The 22192-nt window shown below is 38.4% G+C and overlaps 1 protein-coding gene across 1 annotated transcript in view; it reads left to right on the top strand.

The window, feature by feature from the left end:
- The first annotated feature begins 4026 nt into the window (after positions 1-4026).
- The window catches only part of wnt3 (wingless-type MMTV integration site family, member 3), a 36325-nt gene continuing 18159 nt past the window's right edge, over positions 4027-22192 (top strand). Inside the window, exon 1 of the mRNA XM_057359234.1 lies at positions 4027-4365. Within this exon, the coding sequence (XP_057215217.1) occupies positions 4286-4365 (80 nt within the window). The 5' untranslated portion in view covers positions 4027-4285. The remainder of the gene's footprint in view (positions 4366-22192) is intronic.

Raw genomic sequence — 22192 nt, 5'->3', positions numbered from 1 at the left:
GACTTGCACGACGAGAGGGTGGGCTCGGCCGTGTTAAGAAACTTTCTCGCTGGAGTGTTATGTGTGAACACTCTACTAATCCAGGTTTTATTGGTTGCCTGTGTCCGGCCACGCTGTCCGGATTGAGTGTGTGTGTGAGGGATAGTGGGGGTCTACACATGTCCCTCTTTGAGAGAGGAAAGCCTGAGAAAGAGCCGGACCTGGTTACGGCCGTTTTCGGGTCGCCTTAGAAACATACACCACAGGGGTCCTGTGTGCATTCTCTGCGCACGCTGATACCGAACACACAGATTAATGCACACATGCAGAACGGCTAACGATGAAATGCATATAATGCATCGGTGCCGTTTAACCCAATGGTCTGCTTTTACCATCTTTCCTGAGGTTTGGAGGGTCTTTTATGTCCGCGTCAACAGCTCGTCCACTTATCTAAACGTTAATGATGTCATTCAAAAACAGGAACAACAGGAAGCCGAAAGGGTATCTTTCCCAGATTACAGGGACTACTTTGTGGGTGTGTAGGGTGATGTATTGGACTGGCCCTAATAAAAAGCAGGAGTGTCCACAAACATGACTTAATGAGGGAGGATGAGAGACTCCTGACCCAGAGGTCAACGCTCCGGGCCAGTCTCTTTATTCCCATTGATCTGCTGGTGCACTTCATTTCCATGCTCTAGGAGCTACTTCAGTAAATTCATTAAGTGCGATTGATACGAGAATCAAGACTTCCTCCGTAGCACAATGGCTATGCGAGGAGAGAAAAGTCTTGTTTGTGCTGTAGCTATGTCAAGCATCCCTATGGCTTTTTGTCCTGGCTTCACACTTCACACGCATGCTGGGGCTCAGATCCTTGAGATTGTAATCATCGGTTAATTTCCAGACGGTCCATCGTGTTACGGACCTCATGGTCTTGACCTGGGAAACATGGTTTTAATGTTGTGGAGATGCCGACCGCAGACCATTCCTCGCCTCCAATCTTAAATTACGCTCCAATCACGTTTTCCCAGCCAATCTTGGCCGGTGGATCCGCGTCTGTCACTCCTTAAGAATGCAGAATCCGATCAAACCGCTGATCTCGGCACAACGCAGCTGATGGAAAGCAGATCTTTATTCCCGATGTCAGGACCACAACACTTACACACTAAATGCTCCTGCGCTCCAACCGACAGGTTCATATCTGTTTAGATCAATTTCTGTCAAATTTATCCCTTGTTGGAAAACTCCTTTCACTGTCATTCAAATGTTTTTTAATAATCACACATAGTCTAAATCATAGTAAGACTGCAGTTTATACATGCAATATTTCGCTTTTTAACAACCACTATTTAGCTTAAATATTAGCTGTCAATTAAATATAACACCTATACAAATCAAAAGTATGTTAATGATATATTACAGCTGTCAAAACGAATAATTGCGATTTATGTTTATATAACGTGTGTGGCTTGTATATGTATATCAATGCACACACATACATGAGTATGTATAATAATTACATTATAATTTACATTATGTATAAAGATATTACTCATATTTCAATATGTCAACATTTCTTTGGAATAATCGCGATGAACTGATTTGACAGCACTAATATATTAGCCTGTTGTTTTATGATAAATATAACAACATAACATTAAATAATAAATAGGCTATACTCGTTAAACTCCACTCTGCTCAAAATTTTGACAAACATTCAACTTGTTGGATGTCAGAATGACCTCCCATGCCTCCAAGCACAGCCACAGCCAGCTTGTGCTCTGGCCTCTTTTGATGTGGGAGAATAAAGGCAAAGAACGGAGCGATGGAAATATGACCTCTAGACTGCGGTCATAGATGTCTGTGTCGCTCCATGACTCCTGTGGTGGCTGCACACAACCCATCTCCCTGCTGAGTGTGAGACACGTAGATACATAAGACAGATAAACAGAGAAAGAGAGAAGTGACAGTCCTTGATTGCTGGATTGGAGGAGAGAGTTTTATTCAACCACTGGCAAACATCATCATTGGACAATACCACAAATCAAACATTCATGGTGGGTACTTTATACTCTGTGTAAACAGGAGGTGGGTAAACATGGAATATGTAGCATTTACTATTTATTTATGAGGATGTTTTAAGGTTTCTCTTAAAAAGCAATTAGACTACACAATAATGTCACCTGCGTTTCCAGTTTTATCCTGATCGTAATAAGCTCATGTGAGTCCTCTTTACAATTTCACATCGAATCAAGTGTCAGAAATTTCAGAACTCAAACAAGGATAAATGTTAAAAGATGTTACAGACATTAAAGAAACAGTTCTGTCGTAATTTATTTAAACACAGAAAAAGATATTTGTAAGAATGCTTGTAACCAAACAGTTCTTGGCCACTTTTGACTAACATGGTAGGAAAACGCTCTTTGCAAGTTTCTTTGTTCAGTTGAACACAAAATAAGATATTTTGAATTATGTAGCAAACAAACAGTTCTACTATGGTATTCAATGGAGGCCAAAGAACTGTTTGGTTACAAGCATTCTACCAAATATCATTCACTGTGTTCATCTAAGAGAAATTGATATCTAAATAAAACAACTGAGCCTCCTAAAATGTGTAAAACGTGAATATTCTATTGTAAAGTTTAGATTATTATAGTTATGGATTAGACTAACATAAAAACCTCTCAATGCTCAAAATGCATTTAGATCATACTGTATAAATGTAAAACAATAAAAGCCATTTAGTGGAAAACACTTAATACCCTCACGGTAACACTTTACATTAAGGTACCCTTTATGAAGCATTTATAAATGTGTTCATTAATGATTAATAAGTCATTTACAAATGCATTATAAAGCAGTTATAACTGCATGAATAAAAAGGGGGATTCTAACGAAATACCTGCCACATATTGAGCAGGTATCAGAAAAACAACATAACACAGTGTCCAGTCTGACAGCCTATATTGCAAACAACATCAAGATAATAATGAATCTGCTTTCGAGTCAAATAAATAATGAATAAAAACATTTACTAAGCATTTATAACATGCGAGTTAAAAATGGCTCACTATTTGGCAAGTATTTTGTTAGAATCCCTCTTTTTATTCATGCAGTTATAACTGCTTCATGATGCATTTGTAAATGACTTATTAAGCATTAATGAACACATTTATAAATGCTTTATAAAGGGTACCTTAATGTAAAGTGTTACCACTCTCGGTAATATAAAAAGGAAAAAATATTTTTTCCTAACAGTCCTCCAGAGTTTGCACCTGAAACTGTGTCGAGTTCACCTTTTTCAAGGTGCTCGAAGACAGAGCCTATTTTCGAGTTCAATGCATTGTTATCTTTTAGTGCCCTGTCTCTTTCTCAACACCGTCTGCCCTCAGCCCATCCGAATGACAATAGTGTTTATGTAAAATGTGCTGCCTTTGGGCCACAGGGGCATAGAAGTCTGCATGCCTGGCCCTGCCACACCACCTTTTATGGCTTTTTATTGTGTTCCCTTTGTGTTGGATCGTCACAAGGGGAGGACGCTATCATCAAAATTCTCCAAGACTTCTCAATGCGTGTTAGTGTAAGCCTCGCACGTATCCGTAAAAATTAGTTCAGGTACGCCATGCTTAAAAATGAGCTCCTGTATTCGGAACAAGCCTACACCAGGCCCAATTTACCGCCGAGTCCACCACAGCTGAGTTTCCTGACATTAATACAGACAATATAGATCTTAATAAGACAAATCTATCTCTCGGAGACTCCAGTCCCGACACCCTTTTATTCTTCTTCCCTCCCTACCTCCTCTCTCTCTCTGCTGTCTTTTTCTTTCTTTGCTACATTACCAGGGGGTGGTGCGTGATTGACAGATGGGCAGGAATAATAATTTTTTTTGCGTAACCTAAGGCCATGCACTGTGATTGGCTTGCCAGCTGACATCTCCAAACCTCGCTTGTCGTTCCCCCTCCCTGATATTGCCCCTGATGATCCTAAGGGGAAAAAAGTGGGGAGAGAAAAAGATATGTACCTTAGGGAAGAACCTTAGTGAGAGGGAGGGAATCAGAGGACGGGTAGGAGCGTGTGTGAAAGAGACACTTACTCTCCTAACTACTGGGAGACAGGCACACTTTCCCTACACAACTCAAAGCAGCAGCGAACACAGGAGATTTTTTTTATTTTTGGTTGCCCACAAATTCTAATTACTCATCAATCTTTTCCTTAAGACTTGCTTACCGGGACTTAATTTTGAGCCCCTCTCTAGGAATTCTATGTGCTGATCAATAGACATTTCCATCATCACAAGACATACCTCATGGATTTGTACCTGGTTGGATATCTCATGTGGATGTGGTTGTCCAACTCTCGGGTGCTCGGAGGCTATCCCATCTGGTGGTGAGTAGCGACGATCCCCACTTTCTACATCACTTTCTCCAGTAGCATTGGGGGGGAACGGTGGTCAGTGATCATTTTTCAGAGGGCAGTTAATACAGAACACTTTCAGTTGACTGCGTGGAAAAAAGGTTGTCTGCTCGGTCCAAAGAATCTTAACCTCAGCCGCTGGTGGGACGGAAAAGGCTAGCCAGTCTTTTCCTCGCTGTCGTATTTCGCCCGGGTCGGTTTATTTTAAACATGAATATCTTGATTCAAAAAAGGCTTTTTTCATTTTTGCCCTGAGTGTTCTTAAAAACGAGTCAGAGACTGTTTGTCAGAGATAAGGTTAAGGTGTTAGCCCGCACACTGCTGGATTAGGTATATTGTTGTCTTCACCAACAGCTTCAGTTCTCCGGCCGTGTTAGGCTTGTTAATTGGGGAATTAGTGTGGATGTCCCTTGGCTTGGGTCTCAGTAAATTCATTGCGGTTTAACCCCAAGCATCATTACACTATAAACCTAAAACCGCTTTTAGGAACATTTAGTTGTGTCATTTTGTTTAAGTGTTTAATAAGCATATTTGTAAGAGAAAAAAATAAGTGATAATTCAATTCATTTGTCTTGAAAAATAACACTAAATATAATGAGTGAGGCTATTTTGCAACAAAGCGTATACTGAAACGGGATTGCGTAAAGATTCCACATGTGCCATAAAACGTACTTTTCAATTTATTTATTTAAAACGAAAACACTTTACATCAACGTGGCATTTCATATTAGTATAAAGTTATGTGTTTTGCACCTATTCATAACAACTATTATTTTACACTTTTTTCTTTAGTAATGCACTTCAATATAAACAAATGAACAATTAATTAACTAAATTACCAAAGTTGATTTTGTTTATTAGTATTACTAAAATAATATTCTGTTTTGATTTGTGTGAACGATTCAGATTTCACATCAGACTACTTCTGTTAAAACGCTTCACAAAGGTTTCGCTACGTTCTGCAGGGATCATATTTACCTCAGAACGCTGCTGATATGTCATAGTTCCACTAATTACCCCATCCTCAATATGCCACTGACCTCACTGGGTTCTCTTGTAACACGAGTATTTTTGCAAAAATATTTGTGTAGGCGTACGACAAAAGCCCCCCTGGCTCATGATACAATACTTGTCAGAACTAATGTGCTTTAGTAGTCCCAGTTAGCATGTGGTCCCCACTGCACTTTCCTTCCAAACCACCAGCATCTTCTGGTTTCGTTTATGAAACAGGGGCTGCCAAACATGCAGTTGTACTACTCGTACATTTACACGCGCACAAAGGCCACAGGGCGAAAGCGTTGATAACATTTGCATGGCTTTAGACACGTACTGACATTCAGTGCCATCAAGCCACGCAGACAAAAAGCAGAAGAGTCTCTGGCTTATTGACCCGCAGCTGTTCTTTCTGAAGCCGCATGGTTTATGTGACAGTGATGTAATATTCATCCATTAGCATAGCCTCTTTGATTTGGATAACAAATTTGAAACGGATGAAAATAAAGAGGGATAGAGAGAGGAAATTATGAAAAAACACATATGGCTTCAAGTAAATGGACAGATGCTGAGGGCATGGAGACCAAGGTGCAGCATCATCCAATCTTTATCTTCTACTTCAGAAAGAGAAGTGTGAAGTTCGAAAGCCTGTGGTTTTTCAAACACTTAACATTGATTATTAACAAACTTGTGTGTATAGTGCAGGTGAAACATCTACTGAAATGAAAGTGACCCTTTCATTTATACTTTTTTAATGCATTGTGCTGATACAGTCATATGTAGCCAAAATATGCATAATAGTTCAGATTAAGATATTTTCAGAACTAAACAAAAAAACAAAATGAATTTTATAAAATTAAAGAAAAAATATATTCATAATTAATCATATTATATTATAATATATTAAGAATTTAATCCACCCCACCACTTTAAATTTGCCCGTGTCTGAATACATTTTCACTGATAAACAGCATGCAATAATCAGACCAATTTAATTCCTAATCTATTTTAACAGCTTACCAGGCCACTAATATCTGAATTTATCCTCTCAGGATAAACTCATTAAGTCTTAGTCGTAAGAAGGGAGAGCTATTGAAACAGATCAGCCAGCTTTGTTCAATTTCACATGCATGACAGATGATGAGCCGAGCTCTCAGACCGAGACACGTCTTCAGTCACTCCAAATACCAGACAGAAAGGAACACAGTATTTGTGGCTTCTTCCCACAACAGCACCGCAAAGCCACCGTCCGTTCACATCCAGCTGGCCGTTTTCACTGATGTTCATCTGTTATCTATCAGGACTTGAGCTCAGTTAGCACAACAGCTCTGAAGAGGACTGATCCTAATTTATCAAGTTATTGCTTGTAAACAAACCGAATGGGGACTGGGGCTGCCAAGGTCTAAAATAACAATAAAGCACCGTTAAAGTATATGCACTTCATTTTAAGTACTATAAGCATAGTTGCTCTTTTAGTTATGACTTATTTGGCATGCATTTAAAGCTTTATAAGCTTTCATACTTATAAAAAAGAAATATGTGTTTTCAGATGAAACATACAGAAAGACATAACATAAAACGCTAATTCTGAAATAATGAAAATTCTTTTTGTAACAATTGGCATGAAGGAGATTGCACCGGGAAGCCAGTAAGCATTCTGACCTGCTCTGCTCTCCTGCTGGCTTCAATGGGACTTGACTCATCTCTGCGAGAGAGGAATGTCATTATAGACCCCTCATACCAAACCCCCCTGCACGTCAGCCAGTGTCACTGCTTTAATGATAGCGCAAGAAAATCCACCAGCTGCAATTCGGTGTGAAAAGATCAAGGATGTTAAGGGATAATGGGGGCCACTTAGGAAAAGGAGGGTGAGTGGAAAAAGATAGCCTGCATGGAAGAATATTACTTGAACAATACTGAATTATTATTCAGTAAAAGAAAATCCACTTCATTCGATTCTGGACAGTGGCACTGAAACAAAGTTTAACTGTAAGCTCCTTTTGGAAACAAAACATGAAAACGAAAAGTAGTTCATCCAAAAATTAAAATGCTTTCATCATGTTCTCACCCTCATGTTATTCCAAACCTCTGTGACTTCTTTTCTTCTGCAGAACACAAAAGAAGATATTTTAAAGAATGTTGGTAACGAAACAACATTGGACCCCATTGACCTCCATTGTATGAACACAAAACCACTGAGACATTTCTCAAAATATCTTTTGTGCTCCACAGAAGAAAAGTAATATACAGGTTCTGAACAACATAAAGGTTAAATAAATTATGACATTTCTATTTTATGTTTGGGTCTGTTTAACAACGAAATAAACAACACAAATTACTAGGCTGAAATGATTTCCTACAACACACAGTTTTACAGTAGCGTGTCCTCAGCCCTGCCCTTCACTCTCATCCCCAAAACTCATCACACAAACACATGAAACACTAATCTACCTCTTCTATCTTAAAACTAAAAACACACACTAAAAACACATTAAACAAAATTTCTTAATCTCACTTACTCTCTGAATACGCCCCAATGTAAAGTTTGCTGGAAACTGGAAATTTCCTGCCCAAGCAAACAAAAAGTATTCATGTGAGCCCAATGTAAACAAATTAAGTAAACTTCTGTTTCAAATATGGAAACTAATTGCAAACTGTTAAATTGTGACAAAAATGTGTCAATGGGTTTTTAAAGTAAAAGTATTGAGCAAGTAGCACAACCTGATTTTAAAGTGCCATATTAATAATCCATTATAATAGTGATGTTGCTACACAGCAGTGGTATAAATCTCCCAAGATTACATGGATTTCTGTTTTCTTTAAAAAGAAAGAGTTTAACTGTTATCGGAAGTACTTCTTTAGAACATTATAAATAAATAGGACTAGATTCTTGAGTCAAACAAATCTCAAAAGTTTGTCAGCCAGAAGGCTTAGTTTGCTATGTCTGACACACGGTGGAGTATAGAACCTGTAATGAAGGAAAAAGTTTCACTCATTCAGGATCTCGAGATGAAGGGCTACACCTGTGCTCTCTAGATCATTCAGACCACCTGAGGTTATCTCTAGTCATCCTATCACACACACGCACACACAGAATACTTTAAATAGTGATAGCGGACAAGACAGATTGAGAGCGTGCCTGTGTTTGAGAGTGAAAGAGTCTGTGTGTATCAGAGAAAGAAGGCAGTTTCTGTCATAAATTACTCACCCTAAAGTCGTTCGTCAACCAGGACCTCAGTTTATCTCCAGAACGCAAATTAAGATGGTTGATAGTTTTCGTAAACGCGCGTTGGAAACTAACACAGAAGTCAGGAAATTGTTGAATATAGTCTGTATTTTTTTGTTTGAGCACAAAATTTATCCTCGACCCTTTATATAATTAAAGCTGAACCACTGGAGTGACGGGGACTATTTCAACGATGACTTTACTCACTTTCAGTGCTTTGAAGTTTGGTTATGTGCAGTTTATGGAGGAGTCAGAAAGCTCCGGGACCTCAACAAAACTATCTTAATTTGCGTTCTGGAGATAAACGGAGGTCCTAGGCTTGACAAACGACTTTAGGGTGAGTAATTTATGACAGAATCTTCATTTTGGGATGGAGGATCCCTTTAAAGTGTTAGCTCACCCAAAAATTCAAATTCTGTTATCATTTACTCACCCTCTTGTCGTTTCAAAAGTGTATGATATAAGAAGATACTTTGAAGAAGGTTGGTAACGGTACAGCGCCGGCACCCACTCACTTCTACTGTATGGACACAAAACCAATGGATGCTGGTTAACAACATTGTTCAGAATATCCTGTCCTGCAGAAGAAAGAAAGTCATATGTGTTCGAAATGACAAGAGGGTGAATAAATGATGACTGAATTTTAATTTTTGGGTGCACTGTCACTTTAAGTAAAGTGGTTCTATAGTACCAAAATCTTTATTGGTTACAATTATTAAGATGAAGTCACTGGCAAATTTGAACAGATATAAAAAATAAATAACAAAAAATAACAATAAAACTATTTTAAACTGCTGATCCCGTAGCTACCTCATTTTGACATTTGGCTACTGCCTGGCCAGGTTTCCGGATGAAATTGGAAAAAACATCTTGGTTCTGGCTGAACCAAACATCTGCGTCCATCTCAGTTTATTCAGAATGGATTTTAGCAAGTTGTGCCACACATCACAACTTTAATCGACAGTGTCAGCTTGAGCTTGAGTCAGTGCTGTTCCCGCTCTGTAGCTCTCTGACAGCTTCTGGTTAAACAGTGACAGGCGGCAGCTCCCTGAGACAGAGCCACAGAGGCACACGTCACAGCAGTTTCCACACAGCAAAGCCATGCCAACAGAATCAGGGTTTAGCCTTTAGGGCGGAGCCAATGACGACCAAAGTTCTTATGTTATCCTTATACCACTTATAGAGTATTGTACTGATGTAAATGTACAAAAAAACTGAACGAAAACCACAAGCATGTCTCTGCTGGAAAATACAGCATATTGTAGCTTTTGGGACATGGTTAGTTTCTAGCAGACAAGGTGTTAGCCATGGAGTTAGCGGTAAAATATACCTCAACTTTGTCACTGTCTTTGTTGTGATTCATTTGTATATTATCTGCATGTGATTCTGTTCAAAGGAAAACTCAATGAACAGGAGAAAGGTGCACCTGCAACAGGGTTGAAACATGCATTATGAAATAAACACATTTTTTAGAAAAGGCACAGAGATGCAGTCTTTAGAAAGAGAGCGAGAACAGGGAAGAAAAAACAGGTTTGGACATTTTAAGGGTTCTGACATTTTTTATCTGATAAGCCCCGAGCTGTTGAACTGCCAGTCACAAATGTGGTGGGGAAAAAAACAAAACTGTTGACAGAGCTTGTGTTCCTGTCCTGACAGAATGAGTGTGGAAAAGTCCCATCCTCAGGCTAACAACTCCCTCTACTCTTATAGGCTTTCCTGTAGCTCAGTGGTTAGAGCATGGTGCTAACAATGCCAAGGTCGTGGGTTCGATCCCAGGGGATTGCACATAGAAACAAATGTATAGGATAATGCAATATAAGTGGCTTTGGATAAAAGCGTCTGCCAAATGTGTAAATGTAGGCACAAACCCCCTTAAAAAGTTTTTATAGTGGAAATTGAGCCAAAGCCATAGTCAGATTAAACTGACATCGAAAGAATTTTTGTAATCTTATCCAATATTATTGTATTGAAAATGTATGTGAAACTTTCTGTAAATGTTAAAAACTTTCATAAGGTCTCATAAAGGTGCACATTGAAGGAAATCTGATCTCCAATGTCATACCTTACAGGAATCTCCAGCAATGCTCTTGCGTTTAGAAAAGAAGAAACTGTTAAACAAATGTACCAGCTTTAAACAGAGGAATTAATAATGAAAGGGTGCTTCTCTTTTTAATCCCTCTTCTCTTTCTCGCTCCCTCTTTAAACCTAATTTTGGTTATGCAGCCTAAGGCGAAGATGCTTTCCATACATTTGACACATAAAGGCGTGTTTTTTCCAAAAATCTCTCATCTTCTACTTCCTGTCTTACAATGTCAGGTATGAAGTGGAGGGAGTGGCAGAGATCCTAAGCAAAGATCCTTAAGTGTGCTGTCCATCTTGACCAGCATTGGATTGACTACAAAATTTGAAGAGCCCCAACACTTTAATCTCTTTCTGCGAAGTCATAAACAGCGACGGAGCTCATGCTTCTCAGAAAGGCAGATAGTCTCCTAAGTAGGCGTGTGATACATGATGAACATGATAAGGCTACAGGCCATAAAAACTGCAAATCCAAGTTTTTGTGGTCATTGAATACAGACAAATTACTTTTTGATAGAATCTTATCACTTGTCTCCTGGTTAGGAGACAATGCTAAATTCCGGAGAAACAAAAGATTTAAACAAAGATAATTTGAAGGTTTATTACCTTATGATTTCGGATGATTTCAAGAGCAGTCTAATTGCGAAGTCACAGACGTTTGAAACACTCTTCATTGCACTTCTAAGCAGCTCCCAAAAGGTGCGGGAGCTGGCAAGGAATGTGCGGTGAATGTTCGCTGACCTGTCTGGGGCCTGGGGTAGCAGGCCAAAGCTGTGGCCTTGTAATGAACTCAAACACAGCTTTAACAAGGCTTCAACCTCAAGAGCTCCAGGGGTCGGATGTCACAAACTCACAAGTTCAAAGAGTTTCTGATTTCTTCTGCCTGTGGACAAAAACAGAACACTCAGCAGCTTGGTCATAGACAGGTGCCTCATCATCTCCAACTGTTTTTGGAGAAGCTGATGGATACATGAGCAGAAAAAGAGAAAGATATTAAAGATATTAAAATGTTTTGATTGGACAAACCTAAAGGAACAGTTAGTTAACCCAACAAAAATTCTGTCATTTTTAGCTAAATGTTACGTTTCTAATATTTATCTATTGAAAAGTAGATTTCAGTCCCCCCCAAACAATTTATAGTGACCATGGGCTGTTGAGTTCCAAAAAAGTTAAAACTGTCTTAAAAGTAGTCACATATAAGTTTTTCCTGAATTACTTGACTAAACACAAAGTTGTTATGCTTTTTATTTTTTAGAATTTACCATACGCCTGCGGTCGCAGAAGAAGATCATATCTCTTTAATATCTCTTTTAATATCTTTTTATTATTTCTCCTAGACATCAATGAGTAAACATACAGAGCAAATGGAAACTTTTGTTTAAGTGTCCTGCATTTTAGATATTTCTCCTGAGCGAAAGACCCAGAAATATCAGAAATGTCTTCAATGGAGTATAGAAGAAACAACTGCCCTGAGGACTGATTCGATTTTACTCAAGATTTCAATATGAACCTAAACATTTCTCATCAAATCTGTACAAACCTCAATGATTTTACAGCTCTCTGCTCTCATTTTTTTTAATAATTGTCTCTGTATAATTGTTTTCCCCCTAAGCATTTTAGGAGAACATCTAAGACTGATACTTAAATGAAACACAGCTGAGAACTGCATCAAATCTTAGTGAAGAAGAGAGCAATCTCTGAGCCTCTGGGTAACTATATTTGAAGAGTTTGGTTCCAAAATGAGATAACTCCGTTTTAAAAAAATTCTTTTAATGATGTTTTTTTATTATGTTATCATGTTTTTATTGTGTTAGTTAGCTGCATTTTTTAGTTATTATGACTTAAATGAAAAAAACTGCAGTTTGATTGAGATTATTTGGAATGCACAATAAAAAAACATGATTTTTGAAAAATTGTATAATCTCATTTTGTAACCAAACTCTTTATAAAACAGCTTGAAGATTCTACAAAATTTTGTTTGGGTTCTACAGAATGAAAACAAAATTGTTATCTTTCTAACTTTAATCCTTGGCCAATGGCAAATTAACATTTTACTGTTTAGTGTAGAGAAGCAGTCCCCCACTTTTTTTCTACTGTAACTGCAGTTTGCAAAGGCCCATTAATTCTTGCATCATTTTCATCTTTAAGCATTGAAGTCACCACCCACCCAGCAGTATGGAAAGTAAGAGAGATACCTAGAGGCTAGAGGTGGCCCTAAACCTGCTCAGACAAGCGCCTGCTAGACCCTAAAGCTTCCCTGCGTCTCCTCTCAGTAGCAGATTCCCAAAGACAAATTAGCAATGCGCATCAACCCAGTGTTTATCTTCCCAGTTTGGATGTGACCACCCCACCCTCCTTTTGCAGAGCGAACACGATGTATGCATTTCAGTGCGCATTTATTCTTTTGTCAGCCCGCAGACTAAGAGGTGTTCTATGAGAGTATAGTTTGTACACACCTTCTCATCCACTTTAGACTCACTGGTGCTTATCAAAATCAAACGAAACACAGAACGTTGGGTGTGAAATGAAGCATGCAATGGAAGCATGCCACATCAAAGCACGCAGTCTGGTAATTGACCTAATCAGACACACCTAAATCTAATTAAGAGGTTCTGCCTGGTACATAACACGAACTTCTGTGGCTTGTATCACGAAGCGAGGTGAACCAACACTGAGTTGCAGAGTAAGTTTTGAGTTGACAAAACCAGACAAACCCAACCTGGTTTAGATCAGGTTCAGCTGTAGCACAAGGCTTGGTATACTTTCTCTGTCAAATCAGGTTTGATCCAGAGTTCGTGAAAGTGCGACACGTGCGGCAAACAGCCAATCACACGGAACATGGAAAGCATCATAAATTTGATTGACTTTTCGCGAGTATAAGCGCAATTAACTTTACTGTTGAGGATGACGAGATCATTATGAAAAAATGTCATGAATTGAAACACATTTACAAGGCAGGAATAAACACTGTTGCAGTGAAAGTTTGAGAAGGAAGCTATTGACTATATCAATACAGAATCAACTGAATTTAAATTATTTATAATAGGTTTGCAATAAGATCAAAAGATAATATGTATACTTCATTACTTTAAAATGCTTTATATATTTTGTTTGGAAGTTTGTTTTTATACGAATATAGTTATATTCATTTAAATGCTATGTTCAATATTAATTAATAAATATGTATTATCAACGCATATAATAATTATATGAATGTGTTTTGAATTATAATCAATAAATGTAAATATACAATACAAATAAACACATAGCAGCAAAAGATTTTTATCACTTAAACCTTTTTTAATTTGGAGCGAGAGATACGAAGGGGGTGGCCTCACTGCGTCAGATATACGTCACTTTCTCACAGCTGATTGGTCCAGTTTTGGTTTGAGATCTCTAACCCAGAATAAAACCTGCTCCGGAGCAGGTTAGCCGTGTATCCTAAATTACCATGGCGACGAAACCTGCTCAAAACCAATCCACTTTCTTGAGCCCGAAAACTCGGACTATGCTCAAACTAAACACGAACTTGCCTATTTACAATGTTAAACATGCTGTCTTCTAATGCTTGACATGGTCAACTTGTCAAAAAACGATTTGGACGTATTACGTAGTATTTCTGTGATAGATACTCTCCCCCAAGGTTCGTATAGGTTTCAGAAAGTTTTTTTTTCCCAACATGAAAAACCGTTACTTATCAGCCAGATATGAACCGTACGCCGTAAATGAAACTGAGTCACATGTCTGTGTTTTGTTGGCAATGGGTGTGCACGTGCCTTAGTTACACTGCAAGCAGATGTGTAATCATGTCACTTACTCAGCAAATCAGCTTTTGCTTCCAGTAAGCTACTATATGAGGGGATATATACTATACGAGCAAAATGCAAATAGATAATAAAGTAATGCAATGACCAACTAACTATAACATGTTTGATACTACATGACTGTAGGAACATAATAGAGCAATACAATACAATGATAAAATAGGCACTGGTGTTTTAACACCACAATTTTAACTCAATTTTAACCCAAGCTTTTGTTATATAAGAGGGAATCGTATTCACGCGAACATCATGTAAGTGTCAGAACTGAAAATGCCCTTGTTACTGAAATTACAACTGTTATTGACACCAGACTCAGCGAACGCCAGGTCCTGGAATGCACTTATCGATGATTGATAGGTTGAACACCGCCTCCACAGAAAGAATATCAATGACTACTTCTCTAGCCCCGCCCACTGGTTCGCGCATGACAGAACTGAAGTAACACAAGTGGCGCGGAACCAGATAGAGCGAGCAAGCAATAAACAAACATGCCGTTAAAGATCGCTAAATATTGTGCTATCCCTGGTTGTGGTAGAACACAGTCGCTGCATAACCTTCCTTCGGATTCCGATTAGGAATTTGTGGTTAAAGTTTATTTTTAAAGACGTTCCAGCTCATGTGGGAAAAACATGGAGCATTTGTTCGTTTCATTTCTCAGAGGATTCCTTCGTGAACAAAGCACAGGTCAACGCTGGATTTGTGGAGAGACTAAAATGAAAAAGCAGTGCTGTGCTGTCAATATTGGATCCGATAGGAATGGCGCAGCAATCTTATGTGAGTGAAACATTTTTGTACCATGGGTCACTATTCCTTTGTTAGAGATCGCTTGATATGCCCACAGGATTAAGTTAATATTACCTGTGGACCTGTAACGTTAGTCATTTGTAATAATTGCTGAGGTTGTCTTTGATCTTAATCCCTTGCGAATCGGGATCTCTGTGATTTGGCGGGCTCATATATCATTTTTCAAGGTTTTATCCACCGTTTGCGAATAATGGAGGCTGTTTTGAAGTGTTTTGGTATTATTTCGGGTGCTGGGTCATATCCATAAATTACCGGGAGTCTCCCGTTTGTTTATTTATCATGGAAACTCTCGTAACAGGTAAATAGCCTATTACTTATTGATTTTGATGTTTTTGAATGTAAAAACCACGCGAACGTCATAAGTAGACCTCATACTACAGTATAAAACAATAAACAAGCCCAGTTCATCACACCTTTAAATTTAAGCATTTATTTCATATTTATGTTTATTTATTTATGTTCATATTTATTTAAAAATATATTTTAGGGGCTTTTTTCCTTTAATTTGAAAGAACAATAGAGAACAGACAGGAAAGCATTGGATAGAGACAGGGGAGTGGGACCGGCAAAGGACACTCGAGACGGGAATCGAACCCGTATCGGGCCACAAGTGCACTGGCACTATGTCGTCGCACTAACCACATGGCAACCAACAGGGTTCAAATTTATTGAACATTTATCTCTCCTTTGGTGCTGCTGCATACATCTTCCGTATCTTTACTACGATCTCATTTATCACACTGAATTGAGTTTAGGGCAGTATTCTTTGTAAATATGCTATGAAAAAGGATTTATTGTGAAAGTTGCTGCAGTAAAAAATACATTTGAATTGAAACCATTTCCTCTTTACTGTTGGTTTATTTAAAGGAACAATACAGGGTTTTTAGGAGGATCTATTGACAGAAATAAAATACAATATACAAAACTATTTCTTCAGAGGTGTATAAAGACCTTACATAATGAACCGAACCGTTATGTTTGTAATACCTTAGAATAAGCTATTTATATCTACATACAGAGCGGGTCTACATACATTGAATTCGCCGCCATGTTTTGTACAGCAGCCCTAAACGGACAAACAACTCTACAACACGCGTTTCCTCTCCCTCTCCCCTGCGGTATAGTGGTGAAACGGATCACGGATTATCCGTGATCCGTACGGATCGTACTCTACGGTACGCATGTGACCCACAGATTAAATGTAAGTTTATTCATCATTGAGTAAAAGAGTAAAACGCGCTCTCTCTCTACAGTTTTAGCACCAATGTGCTCTCGCTCTCGCTCTCTCCAGTATCTGGACGAGTACAATATTAAAGCGGTTCCAGATAAACAATGACACTCAAAACTGCTCCGTCACACAGCTAATATTAGAACAACAACAACAACAACAACAACATATCTTGGTTCTAACAAACAGAAAAACCAATGTTACTCACATACTTATCTGAATCAAAGCAACCTCCTCGGTGGGTGATTTTAAGACGATCTTTCTCTCCAATGACTCACTGCTGGAAAGTATCTCCATAGATATCTATGAGTATCTCTGCTAAAAGTCTTAGTACGCGTCTCTGCTGGAAAGACTTTATAATATTAACGCAGGTCCTAGCTCCTGCTTGACTTTTATCCTTCTTTTTATACTTAAAATCCACAGACCTTTTATTTTATGTAATAAGTCATAGCTCTTTCTACAGTCTTTCTAATGCCCGCAAAATCTCTTCCCTGCGTCAACATGAGAACGACATCTTTTTGTACTGTGGTGGTCACCATCGTGTTTGGACTGAGCGATTCGTTGCAAATATATAATACAACGCCAGTGGCCGCTGTAAATAAAAAACTGCGCCATTAAGTGTAGCCAATTATTTACGTTTGGAAACAACATGTTGTCTTTATAATATCACACTTACTATTTATCTAACCCAGTTTAAATGTTTCTTTATACACTGCTCAAAAAATTAAGGGAACCCCTGATCATCACAGCATAACACAAAGTCAGTTAACCTTCAGGAATTTCAATCAATCCGGTAAGGAAGCATAATTGATTGTGAACCATTTTCACTTGTTTTGGTGCCAATAAAAGTGACAACAGGTACACTGGAGAGGAAACAGCACGGGTGGTCTGGGGAGGACCATTCTCAGAGGGTCTTACAGACCTCCACGTGCTATGAAGTATGGGGATGAAATCCTCAGATCTATTGTCAGATCTCATGCTGGTGCAGGGCAGAGCCCTCCTGGTGCATGGTAATGCCCGACCTCATGTGGCCAGCGTCTGTCGGCAGTTTCTGAATGATGAAATCATCAATGACATTGACTGACCCTCACGTTCCCCAGACCTAAATTCAGTTGAGAACCTCTGAGCTCTCATGTATCCGAAGCCGTCAAGTAGCACCATAGACTGTCCAGGAGCTCACTTTTGCTCTGATCCAAGTCTGGGAGGAGATCCCACAAAACACCATATGCCATCTCATCAGGAGTATGCCCAGACATTGTTGGGAGTTAATATGGGCACGTGGGGCCATGCACATTACTGACTAACATTATGAGTTACAGCGATGAAATTTGTTGAATCAGAATTGTGTAAAAATCATTACAGTGATTTTACTGTAATTCATGCCCTGAATGAGTTTATGATTTTGGCTTTCATTGACCACATTATTTTGTTCTCAAAACATTATGTATATAAGTGAAGAGTTTTAACCTCCGTTCATTGAGATCTAATACACTGTGATTTAGGTGTTCCCTTAATTTTTTTGAGCAATGTATATAAAATAAATAATAATGAATAAATCTAAAATTCTGATTTAAAAAATCCTGAAATCCCTTTAAATTGATTTCTTGAACACTCTTAACAGAAATATACTGAGTTGTAGATGGGCTGAAATCGTTTAATTTTATATACATATACTGTATATTGAAAATAAATTTGTTCTTTATTTCACTACTTATTTTCTCTAACATCTTTGGGGTGTTTTAATAATTTACAATAACTCAATATAATTATAGTAAACAATATAATTTCGATATATTGAGTTCAAGTTAGAAAGAAATGTTTTACACACTTAATGTTGGACTTTATGTCCAAAAAATAAATATTATACAATGAAGCTTACACATGAATAGGCATGTAACATAAATCAGTGCTGCCACTTACACCTTTATGCAAATGTAAACTAATCCACTTTCTCTATCGCTCACATACAAAAACTCAGCCTTATGACGTCAACTCAACGACGGGCTTGATGATGTCATAACTCACCCACCAGTTCTAGAGCATCAAAGATCACCTGAGAATCATCCTGGTTCATTTGATACAAAGACCCACCTCTCACACCTCATACCTGGCAGCCCGTTAACATTTCCCAGCTCTGTGCTCATTTCACACAACATCAAACACAGAGAGAATGTGCGACTGAAGCGATAGAGGAGAAGAGAAGAAAAGCCAAGAAGCCTCAGAGGGGCATTCTTCTCTCCTGACTTCAGTGGTGGTGCTTTGTGTGGATGAGGTGCAGTTGTACACTCATCTGTCAGAGAGATTGGCGCTGTGATAGGGTTGCACCCTGCGGGGGGCCTGAGGTCATCGTAACTGGCTGATCTCTAAAAGTTGTGATCCTTTGTTGGCCTAAAAGGGGAACCACACAGCAAAATCGCCAGTGTTAAAAAGGGTCAAATTAACTCTCACAGTGTTTATATAATCCACACTTTGAGAGTGTGGATTATATATAGACTGTGAGTGTTAATTTTACCTTTTTAACACGGGCGATTTTACTGTGCAGGTAAAGCACTGGCCTAGAAGACAGCCAAATGCCAGGACTGACAAGCTGCATATCTCATCATGAGAGCAAGGATACAGTGTCTTTTTGCTGTCATACAAACACACACACGCACACACACACACACACACACACACACACACACACACACACACACACACACACACACACACTTGTGTGCATACTGTCTTTGAACACTAAAGGGTGACACAGAAGGAATGGTTTCATAACTGCTGGCGGAAGTACATTTTTAGTCATGGTCTCACCGCAGGAACTGGGAACAAATTTAGTTATTGGGATGACATTTGGAGGGGACTAAATTATCTCCTACCTTACAGTATATTAATGTGTTAAAAGACAAAAGCTAATGTTCCTGGCATTTAAATTTTGTCTTTGTCTGTGGCGTTCTGTTCTTTTCTCAGACTCGATAATATGTAGCACTGCATGTTGTTGAGAGAGACTTTGTCTCTTAGCCCTCCTTTTGCTCTGTTAATTGCATAACTTGTACATCTACATTACATCTCCATTATCACAAAATCCATGAAAAATGACGAAAACACATCTCCAAATGCCACTCTTACATTAAGTTGCCATTACCCAGTTTGTCACTTCAAAGTTCATATGACGGAAAAAGATCCTGGGAAAAATGTAGTTCTCAGCGGACAGCCCTGAAAAATAAACCCCTGGTTGAAAGTTATCGCATTGTTGCATACTTTGTTCCACCAATACGAATTTAAGGTATCAACGTGTCACTATATCTGATTTAAGTATAGAGCCCCAGAAAAAAGTAAGAGACCATTTTAAAAAACATTTTCCATTTTTCTGAACTTACTATTTAGAGTTTGTGTTTAGGTAAATTGATTTTTGCTTCATTCTGTGAACTACTAACAATATTTCTCCCAAATTTCAAATAAATATATTGTTTCTATTTGCATTTATTTGCAGAAAATGAAAACTGGAGAAAGTTCATATTCATTCACTTTTAAGCAACACAACAGTAATATTTGTACATGTAGGAAAAGTTCAAAAATTATTTTTTATGTGATAACTGTGATAAAAATCAAGGTTTTTTGTCTTGTCATGCTGCCAGTCTTTCACATTGCTGTTGGATGACTTTATGTCACTCCTGAGGTTTGATTTTGTTGACAATCAACAGAAACTGGACTGGCCACAATTGACCCTTCGCTAAGCCCCGCCCTCCTTAGTTACTGTTGCTACGCCTGTCAAGCTTTCATGCCTGGCAAGAGTATTACAGTGTGTATGCACCGGTGTCAGACATTCCCAAGGAGATTAGTAATTTTTGGCGAACATGTGAAATATCTGAGACAGCAAGACAAAAGGGACTGCAGTGTGCATTCGAGGGATATATCCACAACATAATATGCAACCGATTAGAAAATAATTTAATCAAAATTGATGCTAAAGCCTATGAATGATAACATTCTCCCGCTTATATTTTAGTAGCGCGCCAGGCTACTGCTCACACGTCGTGGGTCTAATCTACGCCTTGGAACTGGCAAGAGCCAGAGATGCTGAGCTGAGCCATACATCATCAACAACACAAACAAATTTCCGTCTTGCCTTTAATCATCTTATTTTACGTTCAAATATATGCATTATGAACAAAGAACTGTCATTATTTCCAAGCAATGATGTGCTGAGTTAGCTAGCTAGCTAACATTAGCGTGCTCTTACCTTGGAGCAAACATAGGTGTTTTTGTTAGTCCTGTCGACCTTTAGTGGGACATCCTAAAATTCTAAAACGCTTAACGTGAAAAACGCTTAACGTAACGTTACCTAAACAGCGATAAAGGAAAACCAAGTTTTTGTTAAACTTTAATTCTAATAAACACATGCTGCTGTCAAAAGAACGAGCTCTTGGTCCGCGGATAGAGTGAATATCACGTTAAGTAGGGCTGTGCAATTAATCGAAAATTAATTGTAATCGTCAATTTTGGCTTCAACAATTACAAAAACAAAATAATCGAGGTAAAACGATTGTTGTGCCACATTCCATTTTGCAAGGATCCTCTCTTTTCTCGTGGTATAAATCCACAGCGCACCCCTTTCCTTACAGTGGTTCAGCTGTGCTATTTCTTTACATTTATTTTTCAGTTGAATTCACAGTTTAAAAGCAAAGTTATTTATTTTCTATGTTGTTTTAAAAATTAATGAGTAATCGTGTTAAATAATCGGGATCGCAATATTGGCCAAAATAATCGTGATTATGTTTTTTGTCATAATCGAGCAGCCCTAACGTTAAGCGTTCTCACCATAGAAGTCCATTATAAGAGAAAACGGCTTAATGTGGCTTAGACAAATTTCTGTCATTTTAGTTGTAATTAATACTTCAAAAGCCACCGTGCATTGTGTTAAAAAGTGCAGTAGGGGCCTCTTTATGCCCTGTCTGAAACCAATATTTAGAAATGAGGCTGAAAGGTAATAAAGTTGCTAACTCCTGGCTTCAGTGTTGTTACATTGAGCTGAATAGCCTGTGGAGCAAACTAGAACAAAACAGCACAAATGTTTCTAAAAGCTCTGATAAAAAGGGACAGAAATATAAATGAGATGATACAGTGCGTTGTTTAGGTACGTTACGCCACGTTAAGCTGTTTCCTTATAATGGACTTCTATGGGGGAGAAAACGCTTAACGTGATATTCACTTTATCCGTGGAACAAGAGCTCGTTCTTTTGACAGCAGCAAGTGTTTAATACAAGGAAGGTTTGACAGAAATTTGGTTTTCCTTGATCACTGTTTAGGTACATTAAGCGTTTTTCACGTTAAAGAGTACATTCCTCGAGATCATAAAAAATACATTTCATGAAGTGTTTAATTTTGCCGTGTTTGAATGTAAGCAATCTGCCAAGTTGTAAATCCGAAGGTGAACGAATAACAAAGTTATTAGCTTATAAAAAAGGTAATCGACTCTGAATCACGCGAACAAGCCATGACCTGTCCGAATCTTTAACCACAATGTACCTACGTCACTAGAAAAATCCCCGCCTACTGACTGCGAAAACTTAACTCTCTCCTCCCCAAACACTGTACTAGCTCGTTCGTGACGTGTGCATCATGTCTAAGAGAAGCTGTGTTCTATGTAGTGAA

This window comes from Triplophysa rosa, linkage group LG18, assembly GCF_024868665.1.
Source record: "Triplophysa rosa linkage group LG18, Trosa_1v2, whole genome shotgun sequence".
NCBI classification, from domain to species: Eukaryota; Metazoa; Chordata; class Actinopteri; order Cypriniformes; family Nemacheilidae; genus Triplophysa; species Triplophysa rosa.
Note: the sequence above shows the minus strand (reverse complement) of the source record. Positions and strands in the feature narration are given on the sequence as shown.